Source organism: Salvelinus fontinalis, chromosome 5, assembly GCF_029448725.1.
Source record: "Salvelinus fontinalis isolate EN_2023a chromosome 5, ASM2944872v1, whole genome shotgun sequence".
NCBI classification, from domain to species: domain Eukaryota; kingdom Metazoa; phylum Chordata; class Actinopteri; order Salmoniformes; family Salmonidae; genus Salvelinus; species Salvelinus fontinalis.
The window spans coordinates 59,229,440-59,253,014 of NC_074669.1; the positions used below are offsets into that span (position 1 = coordinate 59,229,440).

General features: G+C 40.0%; 1 protein-coding gene and 1 long non-coding RNA gene across 3 annotated transcripts; one reads left to right on the forward strand and one right to left on the reverse strand.

Annotated features, from left to right (window-relative positions):
* Positions 1–813: 813 nt before the first annotated feature.
* LOC129855934 (uncharacterized) lies at positions 814–7,097 on the forward strand. Its single transcript, XR_008759574.1, has 2 exons — positions 814–1,730; positions 5,428–7,097. It is a non-coding gene; the product is annotated as an uncharacterized LOC129855934 (long non-coding RNA).
* A 10,522-nt stretch (positions 7,098–17,619) lies between these two features.
* Positions 17,620–23,347, reverse strand: LOC129855925 (killer cell immunoglobulin-like receptor 2DS2). Of its 2 annotated transcripts, XM_055924038.1 has the most exons (3): positions 23,045–23,347; positions 21,518–22,919; positions 17,620–18,169 (listed from the first exon to the last, which is right to left on the reverse strand). In XM_055924038.1, the coding sequence occupies exons 2-3, from the start codon at positions 21,798–21,800 to the stop codon at positions 17,841–17,843; spliced, it is 612 nt and encodes a 203-aa protein (XP_055780013.1). In that variant the 5' UTR covers positions 21,801–22,919; positions 23,045–23,347; the 3' UTR covers positions 17,620–17,840. The 2 variants fall into 2 exon arrangements, with proteins under 2 accessions (XP_055780013.1, XP_055780012.1); XM_055924037.1 differs by lacking the exon at positions 23,045–23,347 and having other exon boundaries at positions 21,518–23,037.
* Positions 23,348–23,575: the final 228 nt, after the last annotated feature.

The window sequence follows — 23,575 nt, forward strand, 5'->3', positions numbered from 1 at the left end:
ATAACATCTACAGCAGGAACAACTGTCTGTGTTAGAGAACATATAAAACGAACTGATCCTAGATCTGTACAAAGGCATAACATCTACAGTAGGAACAACTCTGTGTTAAAAGGCCCAGCTGGATTGAATTGAGCTGTTTAAAATGACGTATTTGAATGTCAAATGATTTGTTTGTCAGTACAAGACAGGGTCTGTGGAGGCTTAGCCTATTAGTGGTAGATTTTTGGAGGGACCCTTGTCCCTACAGCCAATCAGTGAGCAGCTTCCCTTCCCCTACATCTCAGTCAGTTCTGTTACTCACAACCCTTCCCCTGCTTTCCTCAACAATGGAACAGCTTCCCTTCCCCTACATCTCAGGCAGTTCTGTTACTCACCCCCCTGCTTTGCTAAAAAAAAATGGCCACGCTGGCAGGGTCTGAATCAAACCCAATGTCCACCTGGCACACTGACAGGGTCTGAATCAAACACAATGTCCACCTGGCACACTGACAGGGTCTGAATAAAACCCAATGTCCACCTGACACACTGACAGGGTCTGAATCAAACACAATGTCCACCTGGCACACTGACAGGGTCTGAATCAAACCCAATGTCTACCAGCAGTGTAGACTGACAGTAGCAGTATAGACCTAGTCTGTTCATTATATACATCTATATGATGTATTGTTACACCATGTAGGAGCAGTATAGACCTAGTCTGTTCATTATATACATATACATGATGTATTGTTACACCATGTAGGAGCAGTATAGACCTAGTCTGTTCATTATATACATCTACATGATGTATTGTTACACCATGTAGGAGCAGTATAGACCTAGTCTGTTCATTATATACATATACATGATGTATTGTTACACCATGTAGGAGCAGTATAGACCTAGTCTGTTCATTAAATACATCTACATGATGTATTGTTACACCATGTAGGAGCAGTATAGACCGACAGTAGCTGGCTACTTATTTAGATTTAGTTTGACCTAATGAAACTGCCTTAAATGTGCTGTAGCAAAATAAAATGTATTCGCACTAATCAATCAACACATTCCTGTCTTTGTATGTCTCAATATAATAGTATTATTTAATGAAATCCATTTAAAATAATATTTTCCTCAACTGCGTTTCCCACTCCAGTCAGCAGACGGCGATTTGCGTCGTTCTGGCGATGCTGCTATCGTGACGTATAATCTAGTGGACGGGTCTTCAAAAACAACAAGTCAACCATCTCGGTAGCTTGCTAGCCAACGTAGCCGAAAGATTCAAGCTGTTTTTACGCTTTCGGTGTATATTAGCTGCTGTGTTTTAGACACACTTCTATCGTATCTACTTGTTAACCTATTTAATTTAATATGACGTTATTTTTTATTAGTCAGATATAGTAGCTGGCTGGTTAAATTAGCACTAGCTTAGTTGCTAATGATAGCTAGCTAGCTAACATCCCCGAACATGAGGTCAGTAAGCTTCTCCCCTCCTGCTAAAGAAGAGTTCTGCTGGACGGAGAAAGAAGCTCTGGAGCTGAACATTGTCGTGAAAGAGGAGAAGGAAGAAGAGGATGTCACAGTTAAAAAATAAATTGAGGGTGAGGCTGTTACAGTGAAAGAGGAAGAAGTGTTCACAGTGAAAGAGGAGGATGAGAAAGAGGATGCCGTTTTTGACGTGAAGAAGGAAGGGGAGATTTCTGTCACATTGAAAGATGAAGAGGTGGAGGTAGGAGATCTGATTTACATCAGTAAGTACCACCTTAAATTGGGTTTTCACTTTGGGTATTCGGAGTTGGCTCGTCAATACCTCTTCAAGGGAGGGCCCTAGGATGATGACTGATATGTCTAGAATCAGACGACGTAGAGAGCAAGCTACCCCTTGTTTTCTCCGTTCCGTTTCCAAAAAGTGACTTAACATATATATTTGAGAAGGGTCTATCTGGGGGCCACGGCATGTAGTGATTTTAATGTAGTTATGATTTACAACACACAGTGCCCCCCAATAGTGCCATGCGAGAGTTGGGTTGGCTACACCAACGATAATGGATATACTGACAATAAGTCTCTGCCCTAACAAGCGGAGTCGTTGTCCACAAAGCGGCACTGTGGGTTGTCTAGCTCCCGCCTATCCTTTCTTTGGATTGGTGGATCTTATTATTATTGTTATCTATTGTTTATATTCTATGAGGGTTGTTGTCGTCAACCGCCTCTATTCAATGGAGAGAGATGCTAAGCTACTAGCATGAATATGCATAGCGATCTGGAGACAACTCCTATAGTGTTTTTTATCAAAGTTGTCGGTATGTCACGTGTCCACATAACAATTTAAGAATTACGACACTTCTGTAGATCAAGTAAACCTCACGTAGCAAATAAGCCATCCATTTTGTTGTTGACCAAATTCAACACTTTACACATTGGGTTGATAATTGTTTCCACTAGAGAGACAACCAATTGGGTACAACCTACTGTAACCTACTGACACGACCTAGAGAGAAAACCAATTGGGTACAACCTACTGTAACCTACTGACACGACCTAGAGAGAAAACCAATTGGGTACAACCTACTGTAACCTACTGACACGACCTAGAGAGAAAACCAATTGGGTACAACCTACTGTAACCTACTGACACAACCTAGAGAGAAAACCAATTGGGTACAACCTACTGTAACCTACTGACATGACCTAGAGAGAAAACCAATTGGGTACAACCTACTGTAACCTACTGACATGATCTAGAGAGAAAAACAATTGGGTACAACCTACTGTAACCTACTGACATGACCTAGAGACAAAACCAATTGGGTACAACCTACTGTAGCCTACTGACACGACCTAGAGAGAAAACCAATAGGGTACAACCTACTGTAATTGCATGAGAAAATAATGGTACCAGTCAAAAGTCTCCATGACTCTGCCGTTGTGCTGTATAATTTGTGAATTTTGTCTCTTGTATAATAAGGGACTATCATTTGTCCCAACATCACAGGACACAGACTTTGATAAAGACTTCCAAAAGTTTTTCCACAGTTTGAGATCGACTGAGTTTTTTTTAATGGGGTTTCTCCCTGTGCACCTGCCAATGTAAATTCATTGAACGAGACAAGTTACCAGACAGGACATATTGCTGATGCTCTTCCTATTGATAACCTGAATGACAATTAACTTGTGGGTGGTGGTCGTGATGACGGCCTTTTCGATGACGTCCATCGGGATTCCCCCCCAAAAAGAAGACGCTCTGGATTGATCACTGGAGTCAGATGTGAAGGAGGAGGTTGATCATCAGGAGTCAGATGTGAAGGAGGAGGTTGATCATCAGGAGTCAGATGTGAAGGAGGAGGTTGATCATCAGGAGTCAGATGTGAAGGAGGAGGTTGATGGCCACATCAGTGAATCATACTTTTTGAAGAAAAGTCCTCTGGTCTGATGAAACAAATATAGAACTGTTTGGCCATAATGACCATCGTTATGTTTGGAAGAAAAAGGGGGAGGCTTGCAAACCAAAGCTCACCATCCCAACTGTGAAGCATGGCGGTGGCAGCATCATGTTTGTGGGGGTGTTTTGCTGCAGGAGAGACTAGTGCACTTCACAAATTAGATGGCATCATGAGGTGGGGAAATTATGTGGATATATTGAAGCAAAATCTCAAGACATCAGTCAGGAAGTTAAAGCTTGGTCCAAATGGGTCTTCCAAATGGACAATGACGCCAAGCATACTTCCAAAGTTGTGGCAAAATGGCTTAAGGACAACAAAGTCAAGGTATTGGAGTGGCCCTCACAAAGCCCTGACCTCAATCGTATAGAAAATGTGTGGGCAGAAATGAAAAAGCGTGTGCGAGCAAGGAGGCCTACAAACCTGACACAGTTACACCAGCTCTGTCAGGAGGAATGGGCCAAAATGCACCCAACTTATTGTGGGAAGCTTGTGGAAGGCTACCTGAAACGTTTGACCCAAGTTAAACAATTTAAAGGCAATGCTACCAAATACTAATTGAGTGTATGTAAACTTCTGACCCACTGGGAATTTGATGATGTAAAAGCTGAAATAAATCATTCTCTCTACCATTATTTTGACATTTCACATTCTTAAAATAAAGTGGTGATCCTAACTGACCTAAGACAGGGAATTTTTACTAGGATTAAATGTCAGGAATTGTGATGAGATTAAATGTATTTGGCTAAGGTGTATGTAAACTTTCGACTTCAACTGTAGGTACCGTTACTGTGTTAAAAACAGAGGCAGTGGTGGGACTGATGTGTGTGGTGTTAAAGGGGAAATCTGAAATTTGTTTCTAAACATTGGAGTAAAAAAATAATGACAGCTTTGTTATTGTTTCAACTGCAGATTGGTTGTTTGTTGTGTGGCTTTTTTAAAGGGGCAACCTAGGTTTTAAACAGAAACAAAATGGCAGCCCAGAGACCTGAGCTGTGTTGGAATACTCATACTAACTGTACTATTTGTGACGTACACTGAGTTTGTAGTATGCTTATTGGTCGCAGTATGATATAGTTGGTTTAGCCAAAAGTTCCCTGGTAAGCAAGCATTTCTAAACTTTATTCACTGTTATGGGGTACTATTTTGGTGTGATGTCATTATGGGGTATTGTGATGTCATTATGGGGTATTGTGATGTCATTATGGGGTATTGTCTGAAGATAGATAATTTAAAAAAAACTGTCATCCATTTTAGAATAATAGCCAAATAACATTTTACTGGTTGAAGTCGTTTTTAAATACGAAGTAGTACATTTTTGACAAAAACATAAACATTATATTAATCAGGACATTCAAATGAACCTTACAATTATAATCCAAAGTTGTGTGAAATGCACTCATAAGCAACCTGTAAATGGAGGCTATATCTGCTGTCAGCCTATGAGAACTCCCCTGAGTTTTCCCCCACGGTGGTGAATTAGTGAATAGACACAGAGCTTAATGTGAGTTTCCTTGAGTAGCACTCCTGATCTTGCACTGATAGTGTGTTGTCATATTCAGAATACACTGTGGAAAAACTCAAATCTTTGCTCACCTTTTTTGCTCCAGGCAGATATACAACATCCATAACTAGTGGTTTCTGCATTATCAGGGAGGTGTTTCTGCAACCAAATTACATGTGCATCGCCCTTGTCGCAATTTTAGAAAACACAGAAAGGGGCCTATATTGGAGACCAAAAGTCATCTGGCACACTGCTTAGGATTTCAACAACTTTTACTTTTTTCTAGCCTAAAATCATTGATGTTACTACTAATGTGAAAAAAAGACTAAATATGACTATTGTTGCTCACTTGGCTGTCTTAAGACAATTGTCAAGTAATTTTAACATTCATTACAGACGTCAATTGTTGTACAACATCATGGCTATGCTGTTGGCATCACCTTTTACAGTGGATTTCTGCTGTTGTGGGCCTTTAACCATCTGTCTGACTTGTTGTTTACACAGGACAGAGACGTGACTATTGTGGATCCTCTGGGGAGCCTCAACAACATCATGAAGCTGACGAGGCAGAGAAGAGTCCCTCCCGATCAGAACACCTCATGAAACACCAGAGGAGACCCACAGGGAAGAAATCTCACTGCTGCTCTGACTGTGGGAAAGGTTGCAAATCTTCATCAGAACTTAAAATACATCAGCGAGTACACACAGGAGAGAAATCTCACCACTGTTTTGATTGTGGGAAGAGTTACTTAAGATCAGAATCACTAAAAGTACACTTGAGAATTCACACTGGAGAGAAACCTTATAGCTGTGATCAATGTGGGAAGAGTTTCTCACTCAAGCTGCCTTATAGTACATCTGAGAGCACACACCAGAGAGAAACCTTACCACTGCTCTGGCTGCGGAAAGCGTTTTATTAGTTCAACAGATTTAAAATCACACCAGAAAATACACAGAGTAGAGAAACCTTTTAACTGTACTCAATGTGGGAAGAGGTTTAATCACTCAAGCTGGCTGATAGTACATCTGAGAGCACACACAGGAGTGAAATCTTATAGCTGTAGTCAATGTGGGAAGAGTTTCTCAGTCAAGCAGCCTGGTATCACACCAGAGAACACACACAGGAGGGAAATCTCATAGCTGTGATCAATGTGGGAAGAGATTTGTTACATCTAGCCATCTGACTATACACCAGAGAACACACACAGGAGAGAAATCTTATAGCTGTAGTCAATGTGGGAAGAGTTTCTCAGTCAAGCAGCCTGGTATCACACCAGAGAACACACACAGGAGGGAAATCTCATAGCTGTGATCAATGTCACAAGAAATACTCTGTTAAAAGATCTCTGATCAAACATCAGAAAATACATACATGAAGTAGTTGTTTCATGATATCAATGAAATGTCACAATGTAGAATATTTGAATGATGTCACAATGTAGAATGTTTTAACATTGTAGTAGGAATACAAAGGATTTGAATTTGTTAAAAGTCCATATTGATACAGAAACACTAAACCATGATTTAGATGTATTAAGAACAAGTTGATTGACAAAGTCATGAAAAATGGAATAAACCACATTTTGGCTCTGATAAAAGATATGGCTCTGGGGTCAAAATGATCCATGTCAGAACTATGGTTCAATGTAAATATGTAGTGGGCCTAAAGTTTGTTTTAAATTATCACTCATTAAACACGAATCAATCAACACATGCTTCTCTTTGAACGACTTAATATAATATTACACTTTTATGAAATAAATGAAAATAAACTTTTGGTTCCTCAACTGCGTTGCCCACTCCAGTCAGCAGAAAGAGACGCAGCAGAAGTGCCTCTTTTTATATTTGATTTGATTTATATATTTTTTTATTCAAAATGCAGATCTACAATTTACATTGTTACATCATACAAAACAGAACACAGGTATTAACGAGAAAATACTAAAACAGACAAAACATATAAATAATTAACTATTCTAGTGTAGTTGTAATCACTCTGAAAAAATCTATAATGATTCAGGAAGATGTTATTGTTGTTGTTATTCACTAGGATTAATGTTTTAATAAAATAGTTACATTCAATCAGAAAAAATGTGTAATTCTGGTAGAGAATCTTGGAATTTTTGTTTGTGTATAAAGTATTTGGCAACAAGAATAAAAAAAATTAACAATCATTTCAATGGTCTTGTTATCATTGCAATAGTAACATATTATATCTTTCATGTCAAAAACATGGGTCGTGTTCATAATGGTAAATAAGTATTTTTCAAGGTTTTCCCAATATTCTGACACAAATTTACATTAAAGAACAAGTGGGACAGATTCTCACCTTTTGTTCACAGAAAACGCAGATATCATCAACAGCCACAAATTTGGATATCATAGAATTACATGGATATACAGTATCTTATGTAACATTTTAAAGTGCACTTCCTTAACTTTGTTTGGTATACAATATTTGTTAGTCCTTAACCAGGCATTTTTCCAGACAATGTCAGGAATAATAAGCATGTTCCAGAAACATTTTCCTCTCGGTGGAAGTTGGTTTTGTGAATGAAGAATTTGTCTTATATATTTATTACAACAAGATTTCTCAAGTAAGCCCACGCCTTCCAATCTGAGTTCTGGATAAACTTTGTGATCATTACCAAAGCTAAGAGGAGTTTTCATGAGTGTAGTTAGACCACTGGGAACGGCTTTGATCACAGAAATAAACACTGAAAGGAATTGGAAACTCTTTCAATTTTATAAATTGTTCATATGTAAGAATATTACCTCTGTTGTCGAAAACATCAAGAACAAAGTCATTATTCCTCTCATGCCAGTTGGGGTAGAACAATGACTTATTCCTTACAGTTATGTCTGAATTATTCCACAAAAGAGCTTTATGAGGGGAAAAATTGTACAGGAAACATATTTTCCAGGCCATTAAAGCTTGTTGGTGAAACCTAGCCAATTTAGCAGGTAATCTTTCAGGAATATAATGACATTTCAGTAAAAATTGAAGACCTCCCACCTTATGAAACACATTATTTGGAATGAAATACCATATTGAATCAGTATTGATCAAACATCTTGTCAGCCAGTTTATCTTGAAAGTGTTATTTATGTCACAAAATCCAACACTTCTAGACCGCCTTCAGCTCTTTTGTTAGAAAGGACAGATTTTTTAGTTTGTGAGACTTATTTTTCCAGATGAAGTCAAGAAAGGGCTTATTGATCTCTTTACAAGTATCTGGATTTACACATAACGATAATGAGGGGTACACAAAGCGAGACAGTCCCTCTGCCTTGGACAGAAGTACTCTCCCAAGTATAAATATTTAACACAGTCCTTTACAGGAATATTTTCAATTTCTTTATCATCAGAGTCAAATAAACATCAGATTTCACATTTAGAAACATTCAGCATTGATCCTGATGCAATAGAAAATGCAGTTATAGCATTAAGGGCGACCTGGTCTTTGTCTCTTAAGAAAAGAGTAGTATCATCAGCCAGTTGGGAAATTTTGATTTCTTTGTTAAAAATGGTTAAGCCATACAAATTTGCATCATTCAGAATATCTCGAGATAGAAGTTCCACAACCAAAATGAATAAAAATTGCGAAATTGGGCATCCCTGTCGTACACTTCTGTTGATACTAAATCTTTTGGAAGTATTAAGGTTTAGTAGCACAGAACTATTTATATCTTTGTAAAACATGCAAATTACTTTAATAAAATTTTCACCAAATCCCAAAAGTTTAAGAGACCTAAAGAGAAATTCATGTTCAATTGTGTCAAAGGCTTTACAGAAGTCCAGAAATAGGACAACCGCATCTGAGTCAATTGCATCTGAATAATCTATAAGGTCCAAGACTAAACGAATGTTAGAGCTTATGTGACGGCCCTTCATAAATCCTGTTTGAGTCTCATTTATAATGGTATCTATTCCTTTCTTTAATCTTTTGGCATAAACCAGAGCAATCAATTTGTAAACAACATTTAATAAAGTAATTGGTCTCCAATTGTCAATGAGAGAAGGGTCTTTATCAGGCTTCGGAATCAATGAAATAAGGCCCTGTTTCATAGTGGAGACCATTTCCCCATTTTTAATGCAATCTTGAAACATATTGAAAATCGGGTCTTCTAGCAACTCCCAAAACTGTCTTATAGAATTCAACTGATAGGCCATCAGGGCCAGGTGATTTCCCTTTTTTCATTGAATTCAGAGCCTCTCTAATTTCTCCAATTGACACAGGAGAATCGCAAACTGAGTGGAAATCATCCTCAATTACAGGGACACAATTCTGAATGTGGCAAATGTAGCTTTCACAACCATCTTCCTGAAATTGAGAGCTGTAAAGGTTTTCATAAAAGGAATTGACAAATTCTGATATTGTAATGGGATCTTTGCATAAAACATCATTAATTTTTGAGTGCAGTTATAGATTTTCTTTTGTAGTTTCTCTTTTCAAGTGCAAAAAAGTAACTAGTGTTTATTTCCCCCTCTTCAATCCATTTTGCTCTTGACCTTACAAAGGCGCCCTTTGCCAGATCCGTGTAAGTCTGTTCTAATTCTAGTTGTAAAGACCTGAACACAGACTCCTCTTCTTCAGATAGATTATCTTTCTTTAGAAAACTGTCACGCTTGCTCATCATCTCATTTTCTCTATGGTTCTTTAATTGCATCAGCTCTTTGGCGCGTTTAATGGCTACAACTCTGACTTAATATTTGAAAAATTCCCATCTACTTCCATGACCCAAGTCTTTTCTTGCATAAATATCTTTAGCTAATGATTTGATGTTTTCAATGAGATCAGTATCTTTAAGAAGTGCATTGTTTCATTTCCAATATCCTCGAGTGCCTTTTGATTTTTTACTAGCTTGTAAATTCAGGGAAATCAAGTGATGATCAGAAAAGGGAGCCAACTGATGATCTACATCTATAACAAATTGTAACAAAAAAGGGGAAATTAGGAATAAATCTATTCTAGATTTAGGTGACATAGTTTTGTTGGTCGAGGTATAACCCTTAGCATCCGGATTGAAATAACGCCAGGCATCCTCAACACAGAGATCTTTGCATAATTTAGTGATGATATTGCTATTCTGAAGGCTTTGACTCGTTCTAGGAGGAAAGCGATCAGCAGATGCATCAGGTGTTTCATTAAAATCCCCTGAAATAATTAGAAAAGCCTCTGAGTATTTGTTGTTTAAATCCTGTACTTTCCTGGTAAATTGGGTAAAAAGGGGTCTTATTAGGAGCATGTGAGTTATGTCCGTATACATTACAGATGATGAAAACAGCATTGTCAAGTTTAACAGTTACTATGACCCATCTGCCGTCTTGTGAAGATGTGGATTCTAGAACGTCACCTTTAAACTTGTGAATAAGTGTCAAAACACCAGCAGAGTGATTTGATCCATGACTGAAATAGGTCATATCTCCCCATTGTGATTTCCAAAATTTCAAATCACTTTCACCCGAATGAGTTTCCTGAAGAAGGACAAAATCTGCATTACTGCGTTTACAGTATAAAAATAAAGCTTTCCTTTTTGTAGGGTTTCTCAAACCCCTAGCATTCAGACTAACGATATTGAGTGAATTGAAAACGAACTCCTGCATTAAAAAAAGAAAAAACACAAATTAGATAACAAGTATTAACTTCTACTTGCACACCATCCCGGATCCGGGAGCACCCCCATCAGTAAAAAAGCTGACTAGCATAGCCTAGCATAGCGTCACAAGTAAATACTAGCATCTAAATATCATTAAATCACAAGTCCAAGACACCAGATGAAAGATACACATCTTGTGAATCCAGCCATCATTTCTGATTTTTAAAATGTTTTACAGGGAAGACACAATATGTAAATCTATTAGCTAACCACGATAGCAAAAGACACAACTTTTTTTTCCCACCATGTTTTTCCTGCATAGGTAGCTATCACAATTTCGACCAAATAAAGATATAAATAACCACTAACCAAGAAACAAATTCATCAGATGACAGTCTGATAACATATTTATTGTATAGCATATGTTTTGTTCGAAAAATGTGCCTATTTCAGGTATAAATCACAGTTCTACATTGCAGCTGCAATCTGAAACAGCGCCGGAAGCAGCCAGAATAATTACAGAGACCAACGTCAAATACCTAAATACTCATCATACAACATTTCTGAAAAATACACAGCATACAGCAAATGAAAGACCAACATCTTGTGAATCCAGCCAATATTTCAGATTTTTTAAGTGTTTTACAGCTAAAACACAATATAGCATTATATTAGCTTACCACAATAGCCAGAAACACAAGCCATTTACCAGCAGCAAAGGTTAGCGATCGTAACAAGCCAGCAAAAGATATAAAATTTTTGACTAACCTTCATAAACTTCTTCAGATGACAGTCCTGTAACATCATATTACACAATGCATATAGGGTTTGTTCGAAAATATGCATATTTAGCGGCACAAATCGTGGTTATACAATGTGATTAGTAGTCAAACTTCAAGCAATCTGTCCGGCGCCATCTTGGAGAGGCACCTAATCTAATCGATAACTAATCATAAACTTGACAAAAAAATACAGGTTGGACAGCAAATGAAAGATACATTAGTTCTTAATGCAACCGCTGTGTTAGATTTTTAAAATTAACGTTACTAGGACATACAGCGTGCGCTAAAGCGAGACCGCACCGTAATTCATGGCGGAATTATTGTTTAACATTTTTCAACATAAATACGAATTAACAGCATAAAGACTTCTTACTTTTCGATGAGCTTCCATCAGAATCTTGGGCAAGGTGTCCTTTGTCCAGAACAATCGTCTTTTGGTTGAAAGATGTCCTCTTCTCCTGTAGAATAGCAGCTAACGCTAGCCATGTGCCGGAGAGGTGTCCAACACGCGATAGCGCGTGACAAACAAATTCCAGAAAATCGCAATAAACTGGTATAAACAGCTATAAGTCGGTTTAAATTAACTACCTTATGAAGTTTTTAAGACAAAAATCAAATTAAATCAGAGCCGGAGATATAGAACTTCTCAAACGAAAGCTTTTCAGGAGGCCATGGCGATGTCCCTCCTGCGTCAGGCCCAACCTTGAAAAGGTCGGACCTTCCATTCCAAGACGATTTATAGTGCCCCAGATGATGCAATCCACTCCATTCAAATTCTCACCGCTTACTGACATCTAGGGGAAGGCGTATGCAGTGCATGTAGCCCCATAGCTTACATTGGAATTTATAAACTGGCCATAGAACAGAGACCTCGATTTCAGAAATCTCACTTCCAGACAGGAAGTGTGCTGCAGAATGAGTTCTGTTTCACTCAGAGAAATAATTCAAACGGTTTTAGAAACTAGAGAGTGTTTTCTATCCAATAGTAATAATAATATGCATATTGTACGAGCAAGAATTGAGTACGAGGCAGTTTAATTTGGGAACGAAAATTTTACAAAGTGTAAACAGCACCCCCTATTGAGAAAAGGTTTTAATATGAACAATAAAACAAACGGTGAACCTTGAGAGGATTACTCGACGGAAAACCACTCAGCTGAGGTAGCGGTGGTTAACAGAATAACACATCTATTTACTTCCTTTTCTTTGGCAAGTGTTCATCAGTTGTAGTTCGAACGGTACATGTATTATTGGCAGTACATTAACTGTACTCATGGTAGTACTCACAGTTCCAATTTGGCTCATGTCAACAGCGTTACCCAGTAATCATTCTTCCTTCGATAAACGCGTGTGGGCCCTTGAACCCCGCCTTCTTTCCCTCTTGTCGCGCCTTCTGTATCAGCGGCCACAGTTTCTCTCTGGCAGCCTGATCCTGCGGTATCAGAGCTTCTTTGATGCGGACTTTCTTCTCGTCCAGAAACTTGTTCCCCTTGGCCATTTTCCATATGATGTCCCTGTAATGGCGCATAGTTAAGCGCAAGATGATATTACGAGGGGGTCCATCAGATCTTCGTTTCCCAAGTCGATGTACCACATCAATCACGTCTCTTAGCCTGTCTGATGCATGGTGCCACTTTTCCCAGGATATGAATAACTACTTCTCTAATATCCTCTCCCTCTTTTACACCTTGGATTTTCAGATTCCACCTGCGAGAGTACCTTTGAAGTTCAGCTACATTCTCACACAGCTCATTATTTTTGGATTGCATTTTCTTCAGCTCATTCTCTAGGAACGTTATCTTTTCCTTGTTCTCGCTCACAATTTTGTGTAGTTGATTGACAGTTTCTGACAAATGATCGATCTTCTTTGATGTTTCTTCTGTAGCCTGCTCTATGATGGACACTTTGGAGAGCGTGGCGTCTTGTTTAGTAGACAGGGACTGGATTGCAGAGAAAAGTTCCGACATGGAAATGTCGTCTTTTACTTTTTTCACCGGAGGATTTTTACTTGGGGTCTGAGGTAAAGAGGTTGCAAGGATTTCATCCTGGTCATTTTTGTTCTTTCTCTTGTTAGAGATCGCGGCTTCTTGTGTATCCATGCAGCTCTGGTCCTCGTTGTGGCTAGCTAGCATGTCAGCCGTCTTCTGTGAGACTTGGATATTTCGTCTACTTTTGTCTTTCTGTCGTGTTCTTCCCATTCAACTTGACAAAAACTAACTCTAAACTTATCCCATGTCCATAAAAAAAAGTTATAGTTAGTTTCTTTCAATATTAATAGCCAATATTTGACTGTTAACCACCTAACCCTCAATATTGCTTTGAAGAGCACGAAAACACTCCCTCTCACATCTTGGCCTTCCGACAGTAACCAGGGTAACGGGGATACCTAGTCATTTTTGCGTCATCATTGCATGCGATCATCATTCTCAAAGCCGCTGTTTACTTCTAAGATCACTTTAGCACCGCCCTAAAAACCCGATTCAAATTCGACACAAACCTTCAAATAGGTATGTAATGACACGTTATATAAACTCTTTATAGTGTTTTATTTACATTTTAGAGGCGATAAGGTGATAAGTTGGACAGATCGAGTGAAAAAAAGCACTTTCCCACACAACATCTCCTTCTCACTATCATGCATTAGTTTCGCTTCCCCACCCGCCATTTTTAAAAAGACCCGACGGGGCTCATTGCCTGTTTGAATTATGCAGAAACGGCCAGCGTTTAGGTCATGTAATAGATTCTGTTGGAAAGGGGAGAAATTGTGCTTTACAATGGTATTGACATTACAGTTGATCTGGAAGTATTACGTTTTTGGGGCGCTAAAATAAGGGCAATTGTACGGACCACGGCAATGTACGAGTTTACGTGAATTTACATTACTGTTGCTCCTATCTAACAGATATCTTGTGTCCTACCTAACCATGTATCACTACTGTTGCTCCTATCTAACAGATATCTTGTGTCCTACCTAACCATGTATCACTACTGTTGCTCCTATCTAACAGATATCTTGTGTCCTACCTAACCATGTATCACTACTGTTGCTCCTATCTAACAGATATCTTGTGTCCTACCTAACCATGTGTCACTACTGTTGCTCCTATCTAACAGATATCTTGTGTCCTACCTAACCATGTATCACTACTGTTGCTCCTATCAAACAGATATCTTGTGTCCTACCTAACCATGTGTCACTACTGTTGCTCCTATCTAACATATATCTTGTGTCCTACCTAACCATGTATCACTACTGTTGCTCCTATCTAACCATGTATCACCACTGTTGCTCCTATCTAACAGATATCTTGTGTCCTACCTAACCATGTATCACTACTGTTGCTCCTATCTAACAGATATCTTGTGTCCTACCTAACCATGTGTCACTACTGTTGCTCCTATCTAACATATATCTTGTGTCCTACCTAACCATGTATCACTACTGTTGCTCCTATCTAACAGATATCTTGTGTCCTACCTAACCATGTATCACTACTGTTGCTCCTATCTAACAGATATCTTGTGTCCTACCTAACTATGTATCACTACTGTTGCTCCTATCTAACAGATATCTTGTGTCCTACCTAACCATGTGTCACTACTGTTGCTCCTATCTAACAGATATCTTGTGTCCTACCTAACCATGTTGTAGTCTGTCCAAGAGGGAAATCACACAGACTGATCTCAGTTAATTCATACTGCATGTTGTAGTCTGTCCAAGAGGAGAATCACACAAGACTGACAGCCTGTAATTTTATTAAAAGCATTCAGTTGATTACATGGCAGTTTAGAGAGCAACATCATAACAATAATCTACATCATAAACTATATCATAACATTTATAATCAATAACATCATTATCTATATACTACTAACAACATCATAACAATAATCTACATCATAATCAATATTATAACATTTATAATCAATAACATCATGAGAGTTAAACAACAACAAACCCCTTAATTATTATTTTTTTCAAAATACAAAGAATGAACAGATGATTATAATAATACATGGACTAATAATGGAGACACTTCAAGATAAAGAATCTGAGACACTAAATAAGATAAAGAATCTAAGAGACACTAAATAAGATAAAGAATCTAAGACACTAAATAAGATAAAGAATCTAAGAGACACTAGATAAGATAAAGAATCTAAGAGACACTAGATAAGATAAAGAATCTAAGAGACACTAGATAAGATAAAGAATCTAAGAGACACTAAATAAGATAAAGAATCTAAGAGACACTAGATAAGATAAAGAATCTAAGAGACACTAGATAAGATAAAGAATCTAAGAGACACTAGATAAGATAAAGAATCTAAGAGACACTAGATAAGATAAAGAATCTAAGAGACACTAAATAAGATAAAGAATCTAAGAGACACTAGATAAGATAAAGAATCTAAGAGACACTAGATAAGATAAAGAATCTAAGAGACACTAGATAAGATAAAGAATCTAAGAGACACTAGATAAGATAAAGAATCTAAGAGACACTAAATAAGATAAAGAATCTAAGAGACACTAGATAAGATAAAGAATCTAAGAGACACTAGATAAGATTAAGAATCTAAGAGACACTAGATAAGATTAAGAATCTAAGAGACACTAGATAAGATAAAGAATCTAAGAGACACTAGATAAGATAAAGAATCTAAGAGACACTAAATAAGATAAAGAATCTAAGAGACACTAGATAAGATAAAGAATCTAAGAGACACTAGATAAGATAAAGAATCTAAGAGACACTAGATAAGATAAAGAATCTAAGAGACACTAGATAAGATAAAGAATCTAAGAGACACTAAATAAGATAAAGAATCTAAGAGACACTAGATAAGATAAAGAATCTAAGAGACACTAGATAAGATAAAGAATCTAAGAGACACTAGATAAGATAAAGAATCTAAGAGACACTAGATAAGATAAAGAATCTAAGAGACACTAAATAAGATAAAGAATCTAAGAGACACTAGATAAGATAAAGAATCTAAGAGACACTAGATAAGATTAAGAATCTAAGAGACACTAGATAAGATAAAGAATCTAAGAGACACTAGATAAGATAAAGAATCTAAGAGACACTAAATAAGATAAAGAATCTAAGAGACACTAAATAAGATAAAGACATGAAGACAAAAGCAAAAACCAATACATTCTGGAACACAAAACAGACGTAATTGAGCTACTCGCTTAAAATAATCAAAACCCCAAGTTTACCCAAACCCCATGTTACCCAAACCCCATGTTACCCAGAACCCCATGTTACTAAAACCCCATGTTACCCAAAACCCTATGTTACTAAAACCCCATGTTACCCAGAACCCCATGTTACTAAAACCCCATGTTACCCAAAACCCCATGTTACCCAGAACCCCATGTTACTAAAACCCATGTTACTAAAACCCCATGTTACCCAGAACCCCATGTTACTAAAACCCATGTTACTAAAACCCCATGTTACCCAGAACCCCATGTTACTAAAACCCCATGTTACCCAAAACCCCATGTTATCCAAAACCCCATGTTACCCAAAACCCCATGTTACCCAAAACCCCATGTTACCCAAAACCCCATGTTACCCAAAACCCTATGTTACCCAAAACCCTATGTTACTAAAACCCCATGTTACCCAGAATCCCATGTTACCCAAAACCCCATGTTACCCAAAACCCTATGTCACTAAAACCCCATGTTATCCAAAACCCCATATTACCCAAAACCCCATGTTACCCAGAACCCCATGTTACCCAGAACCCCATGTTACCCAGAACCCCATGTTACCCAAAACCCCATGTTACCAAAACCCCATGTTACCCTGGTGGTAAAAAACAAACTAAAAGGAATAATAGTGGTTGCAGTCACTCCTTTTAGATTTCTTCCAAGGTTCTAGAAAGATAAACTAATTCTGAACTTGTTATTAAAATTAGAACCACTTCAGGTTTGTCACCACATTTTAAACACCAGTCCACTGCTGACCATCGATTTAAAACACAAAACTGACCTAAGATCAGCATGTAGGGTCAGCTTCATTCTACTCCGTCCCCTGGGCTGCTCTCTCCTCTCCCGGTCCAGCTTCAGCTCTGGAGCTCAGAGAGACCATCTCCATGGCATTGACATAAAGATCCATGCTGCTCACCCTGTTCACTCTCTTCTGTCTCCTGGTGGGCTAGGGAGACACAGCACCAACAGTCAGACATTTACTCTCTAGTATCTCCATTCTCTCCCTCTCCCTCTCACCCTCTCCCTCTCTCCCTCTCCCTCTCACCCTCTCCCTCTCACCCTCTCACCCTCTCCCTCTAGTTTAAATGACTTGTAACGTCTGAGTAAATGTCTTTACCTTGTAGTACAGGTAGGAGGTGGTGATGGCTGTCAGTAGGAGCAGCAGCACTACAACGTGTCTGATGATGAAAGCTGGCAGAGGAGAGGCTGCAAACAGAAACACCTTTGATGAGGGGACTGATCATCATCACATAGATCTGTGGGAAATCTGTCAATGACAAAGTTATAAGTCTGGTTCATGTTCAGTTACCTGTGATGGTGAGGAAGAGGAGCTCGCTCTCAGAGGAGAAGTTATGAGAGAAAACATAATTGTCATAAACACAGCTGTAGTTCCCTTGGTGAGAGTCATCTGCAGCAGGGAATTGGAAGGCAGTAGAGTGATTGACAGCTGGCTGGGTCTGTGTTCTGTTGGAGCCGGTGAACGTGAGGAGGAAGGAGCCTCCTGGGTACTGTGGCTGAGTGGAGCAGGTGATGGTGAAGCTGTGGCCCCTGAACACCTCGGGCCCCTGGTGGCTCCTGGAGACCCCTCCCATTGAGTCAGTCAGGGAGATATCAGGCTGAACCAGGTGATCTGTAACAAATCAAATCAAAGTTTATTTGTCACGCGCACCGAATACAACAGGTGTAGACCTGACAGTGAAATGCTTACTTACAGGCCCTAACCAACAGTGCAATTTTTAAGTAAAAAATAGATATTATGTGAACAACAGATTAGTAAGGGGAAAAAACAACAGTAAAAAGACAGTGATTAATAACAGTAGAGAGGCTATATACAGTAGAGAGGCTAAATACAGTAGCGAGGCAATATACAGTAGGGAGGCTATAACAGTAGCGAGGCTATATACAGTAGAGAGGCTATAACAGTAGAGAGGTTATATACAGTAGAGAGGCTATATACAGTAGAGAGGCTATAACAGTAGAGAGGTTATATACAGTAGAGAGGCTATATACAGTAGCGAGGCAATAAACAGTAGGGAGGCTATAACAGTAGCGAGGATATATACAGTAGAGAGGCTATACCAGTAGAGGGGCTATATACAGTAGAGAGGCTATATACAGTAGAGGGGCTATATACAGTAGAGAGGCTATAACAGTAGAGAGGTTATATACAGTAGAGAGGCTATATACAGTAGGGAGGTTATATAGTCGTCTGCAAACTTAATGATGGTGTTGGAGTCGTGCCTGGCCACGCAGTCGTGGGTGAACAGGGAGTACTGGAGGGGACTGAGCACGCACCCCTGAGGGGCTCCAGTGTTGAGGATCAGCGTGGCAGATGTGTTGCTACCTACCCTCACCACCTGGGGGCGGCCCGTCAGGTAGTCCAGGATCCAGTTGAAGAGGGAGGTGTTTAGTCCCAAGATCCTTAGCTTAGTGATGAGCTTTGAGGGCACTATGGTGTTGAACGCTGAGCTGTAGTCAATGAACAGCATTCTCACGTAAGTGTTCCTTTTGTCCAGGTGGGAAAGGGCAGTGTTAAGTGTAATAGAGATTGCATCATCTGTGGATCTGTTTGGGCGGTATGCAAATTGGAGTGGGTCTCGGGTTTCTGGGATAATGGTGCTGATGTGAGCCATTACCAGCCTTTCAAAGCACTTCATGGCTACGGACGTGAGTGCTACGGGCCTGTAGTCATTTAGGCAGGTTGCCTTTGTCTTCTTGGGCACAGGGACTATGGTGGTCTGCTTGAATCATGTTGGTATTACAAACTCAATCAGGGACATGTTGAAAATGTCAGTGAAGACACCTGCCAGTTGGTCAGCACAAGCATAGAGCACACGTCCTGGTAATCTGTCTGGCCCTGCGGCCTTGTGAATGTTGACCTGTTTAAATGTCTTACTCACATCGACTACTGAGAGCGTGATCACACAGTCATCCAGAACAGCTGGTGCTCTCATGCATGCCTCAGTGTGGCTTGCCTCGAAGCGAGCACAGAGGTGATTTAGCTCGTCTGTTAGGCTTGTCTCACTGGGAAGCTCGCGGCTGTGCTTCCTTTGTAGTCTGTAATAGTTTGCAAGCCCTGCCACAAGCCCTGCGTTGGAGCTGGTGTAGTACGATTCAGTCTTAGCCCTGTATTGGCGTTTTGCCTGTTTGATGGTTCGTCGGAGGCATAGCAGGATTTCTTATCAGCTTCCGGGTTAGAGACCAGCACCTTGAAAGCGGCAGCTCTACCCTTTAGCTCAGTGCGAATGTTTCCTGTAATTCATGGCTTCTGGTTGGTGTTTGTACGTACAGCTACTGTGGGGATGATGTCCCTGATGAAGATATTTATAAAGCCAGTGAATGATGTGGTGTACTCCTCAATGCAATCGGAAGAATCCCGGAACATGTTCCAGTCTGTGATAGCAAAACAGTCCTGTAGTTTAGCATCTGCTTCATCTGACCACTTTTTAAAAAAACAGAGTCACTGGTGCTTCCTGCTTTAATTTTATCTTGTAAGCAGGAATCAGGAGGATAGTATTGTGGTCAGATTTACCAAATGGAGGGCAAGGGAGAGCTTTGTATGTGTCTCTGTGTGTGGAGCAGAGGTGATCTAGTTCTTTTTCACTCTGGTTGCGCATTTAACATGTTGATAGAAATTAGGTAAAACTGATTTAAGTTTCCCTGCATTAAAGTCTCCGGCCACTAGGAGCGCCACCTCTGGGTGAGCGGTTTCCTGTTTGCTCTTTTCCTTATACAGCTGACTGAGTGCGGTCTTAGTACCAGCATCCGTCTGTAGTGGTAAATAAACAGCCACGAAGAGTATAGATGAAAACTCTCTAGGCAAATAATGTGGTCTACAGTTTATCATAAGATACTCTACTTCAGGCGAGCAAAATCTAGAGACTTCCTCAGATTTCGTGCACCAGCTGTTGTTCACAAATATGCACAGACGGCCCCCCCTCGTCTTACTGTGCTGTTCTATCTAGCTGGTGCAGCGTATATCCTGCTATCTGAGTATCCATGTCATCATTCAGCCACGATTCCGTGAAACATAAGATGTTACAGTTATTGATGTGCAGTTGGATATTCGTGTTCGTACGTCGTCTAATTTATTGTCCAATGATTGTATGTTGGCGAGTAATATTAACGGTAACGGCAGCTTTCCCACTCGCCTTCTGCGGATCCTTACGAGGCACCTCTGTGTCCTCTGTACCTGCGTCTCTTTCTATTGCCAATAATGGGGATGTCGGCCTTGTCTTGTGTTGCAGTATATCCTGTGCTTTCTGCTTGTTGAAGAAAACATCTCAGTCTAATCAGAGATGAGTGATCGCTGTCCTGATGTCCAGAAGCTCTTTCTTGCCGTAAGAGACGGAGGCAGAAACATTATTTACAAAATAAGTTACAAATAACACAAACACCCCCTCATAAGAGTACAACTGGTTAGTCGCCCGTAAAACTGCTGCCATTTCCAAAGGCGCCATTATATTTTATAACAATAAAAGAGAAGAAGAAAAACCTCTTCAACTAGTTTCCTATAGATATGACAATAACATCAGCGTGTAACAGTGCCAGCCACCCTCCCTCACAGGGCAACATGAGTAGTGGGCCTACAGTCACTGAGACAACATATGTTGATATCAGGCTTCAGCAGGACATCTGGAACAAGAGGAGAGAAAAAGAAAACGTAGCTCCTCAACTACTTTCCTCATTTAGATATGACAATAACATGACATGTGACAGTGGTAGTGAGTAGAGACGTTCACTGAGATAACACTCAAATACAAAAGCATTCTGGGATATTTCAGTTGTATTTGATTCCTACTTGACTGAGTGATATATTTTGCTAAACAGACTTCCAAGCTATACAGTCATCGTGAGAGGCTGGTAGAGGAGAGGCTGCAAACAGAAACACCTTTGATGAGGGGACTGATCATCATCACATAGATCTGTGGAAAATCTGTCAATGACAAAGTTATAAGTCTGGTTCATGTTCAGTTACCTGTGATGGTGAGGAAGAGGAGCTCACTCTCAGAGGAGAAGTTATGAGAGAAAACATAATTGTCATAAACACATCTGTAGTTCCCTTGGTGGGAGTCATCTGCAGCAGGGAAGAGGAAGGCAGCAGCGTGATTGACAGCTGGCTGGGTCTGGGTTCTTTTGGAGCCGGTGAACGTGAGGAGGAAGGAGCCTCCTGGGTAATGTGGCTGAGTGGAGCAGGTGATGGTGAAGCTGTGGCCCCTGAACACCACGGGCCCCTGGTGGCCCCTGGAGACCCCTCCCATTGAGTCAGTCAGGGAGATATCAGGCTGGACCAGGAGATCTGTAACAATAAAAGAGAAGAAGAAAAACCTCTTCAACTAGTTTCCTATAGATATGACAATAACATCAGCATGTAACAGTGCTAGCCACCCTCCCTCACAGGGCAACATGAGTAGTGGGCCTACAGTCCCTGAGACAACATATGTTGATATCAGGCTTAAGCAGGACATCTGGAACAAGAGGAGAGAAAAAGAAAACGTAGCTCCTCAACGACTTTCCTCATTTAGATATGACAATAACAGGACATGTGACAGTGGTAGTGAGTAGAGACGTTCACTGAGATAACACTCAAATACAAAAGCATTCTGGGATACTTAAGTTGTATTTGATTCCTACTTGACTGAGTCAACTATTTAGTAAAGCAGACTGACAAGCTAAACAGTCATCATGAGAGGTGCAGAGGAAGTTGTATGAATGAAGGAAATCAGTTGAACATAAATATAATATGTTGATATTTCCTGAGCTGATCACTGTGAGTCCAGGAAGGAGATATAATACATGGACAAAAGTATGTGGAACTCAGCAGTGAGTTTTACAACAGAGGATTATTTTTACGCTCTACGTGGTTCGACACTTGGCGGTCCGTTCTGTGAGCTTGTGTTGTCTACCACTTCACGGCTGAGCCGTTGTTGCTCCTAGATGTGACACGTTGAAAGTCACAGATCTTCAGTAGGAACATTTTACTGCCAATGTTTGTCTATGGAGATTGCATGGTTGTGTTCTCAATTTTATTCACCTGTCAGCGACATGTGTGGCTGAAATAGCCAAATCCACAAAAGCCATATAGTGTATCTTGTTATTACCTGAGCAGATCACTGTGAGTCCAGGAAGGAGATAATCTAATCTTCCACACTCCTTCAGTACAGATTCAGACCCATAACAGATAACTCCAAACCCTCTAGTGGTGTATCCAGGTGTTACTGAAACAGTGGAGCCACAACCCAGCTGTCTACACACTACTGCAGCTACATCCTCCTGGTCCTCGTCACCAGCTCCCACAGTCCTCCACTCTCCCTGGTCGTACCGCTCCACTCCACCAGCACAGCGACTGCCTCCTCCCACCAGCCTCACATCATCAGGCTCTGAGAAAAGAAAAGAGAGAGACAGTAATCTTACTATTTTCTCACTAAAACACACCTATATTGTCTCTCATATTCTTCACTCCAGGTGAGAAACAATGTTGATTGAGTGACAAACTGTTTCTTACCTGAGCAGGTGAGTCTAACAGCTTTACCAGGTAGGCAGGTGTTGTGTTTTCTGTCTGAGGTGTCACAGTCCAGGAGAAGGGACTCTTTGCCTATACACTGGAACTCTTTATCCCAGGTCTGACCCTCACCTCCTCCATAGAGCCCCCCCTGTAGAGCTGCAGGAGCCCCACAGCCAACATCCCTACAGACTACCTCTGCATCCTGCCGGTCAAAGTCAGCTTCACACACTGAGGCCCAGGACTGACTGGACTTCACCTCCACTCTCCCAGAGCAGAGACCAGCTCCATCCACAAGCCGCACAGACTCTGGAGAAAAAGAGTTGGTTGAACATTCAATCAGTTTTGTTGATGACACTGTCAAGGACTAAACACAAATATGTTGGATAAAAGATTGTAGTTTGCTATGTTTGATACTGTAAGAGGTAGAAATGGGTTCTTAGTCACTCAGGATCGGGTTGGGAATAATGCAGGCAGGAGACAGGAATAAGTTCACTTCACTTTATAGAAAATAAACAGCTGGACATCCATCAG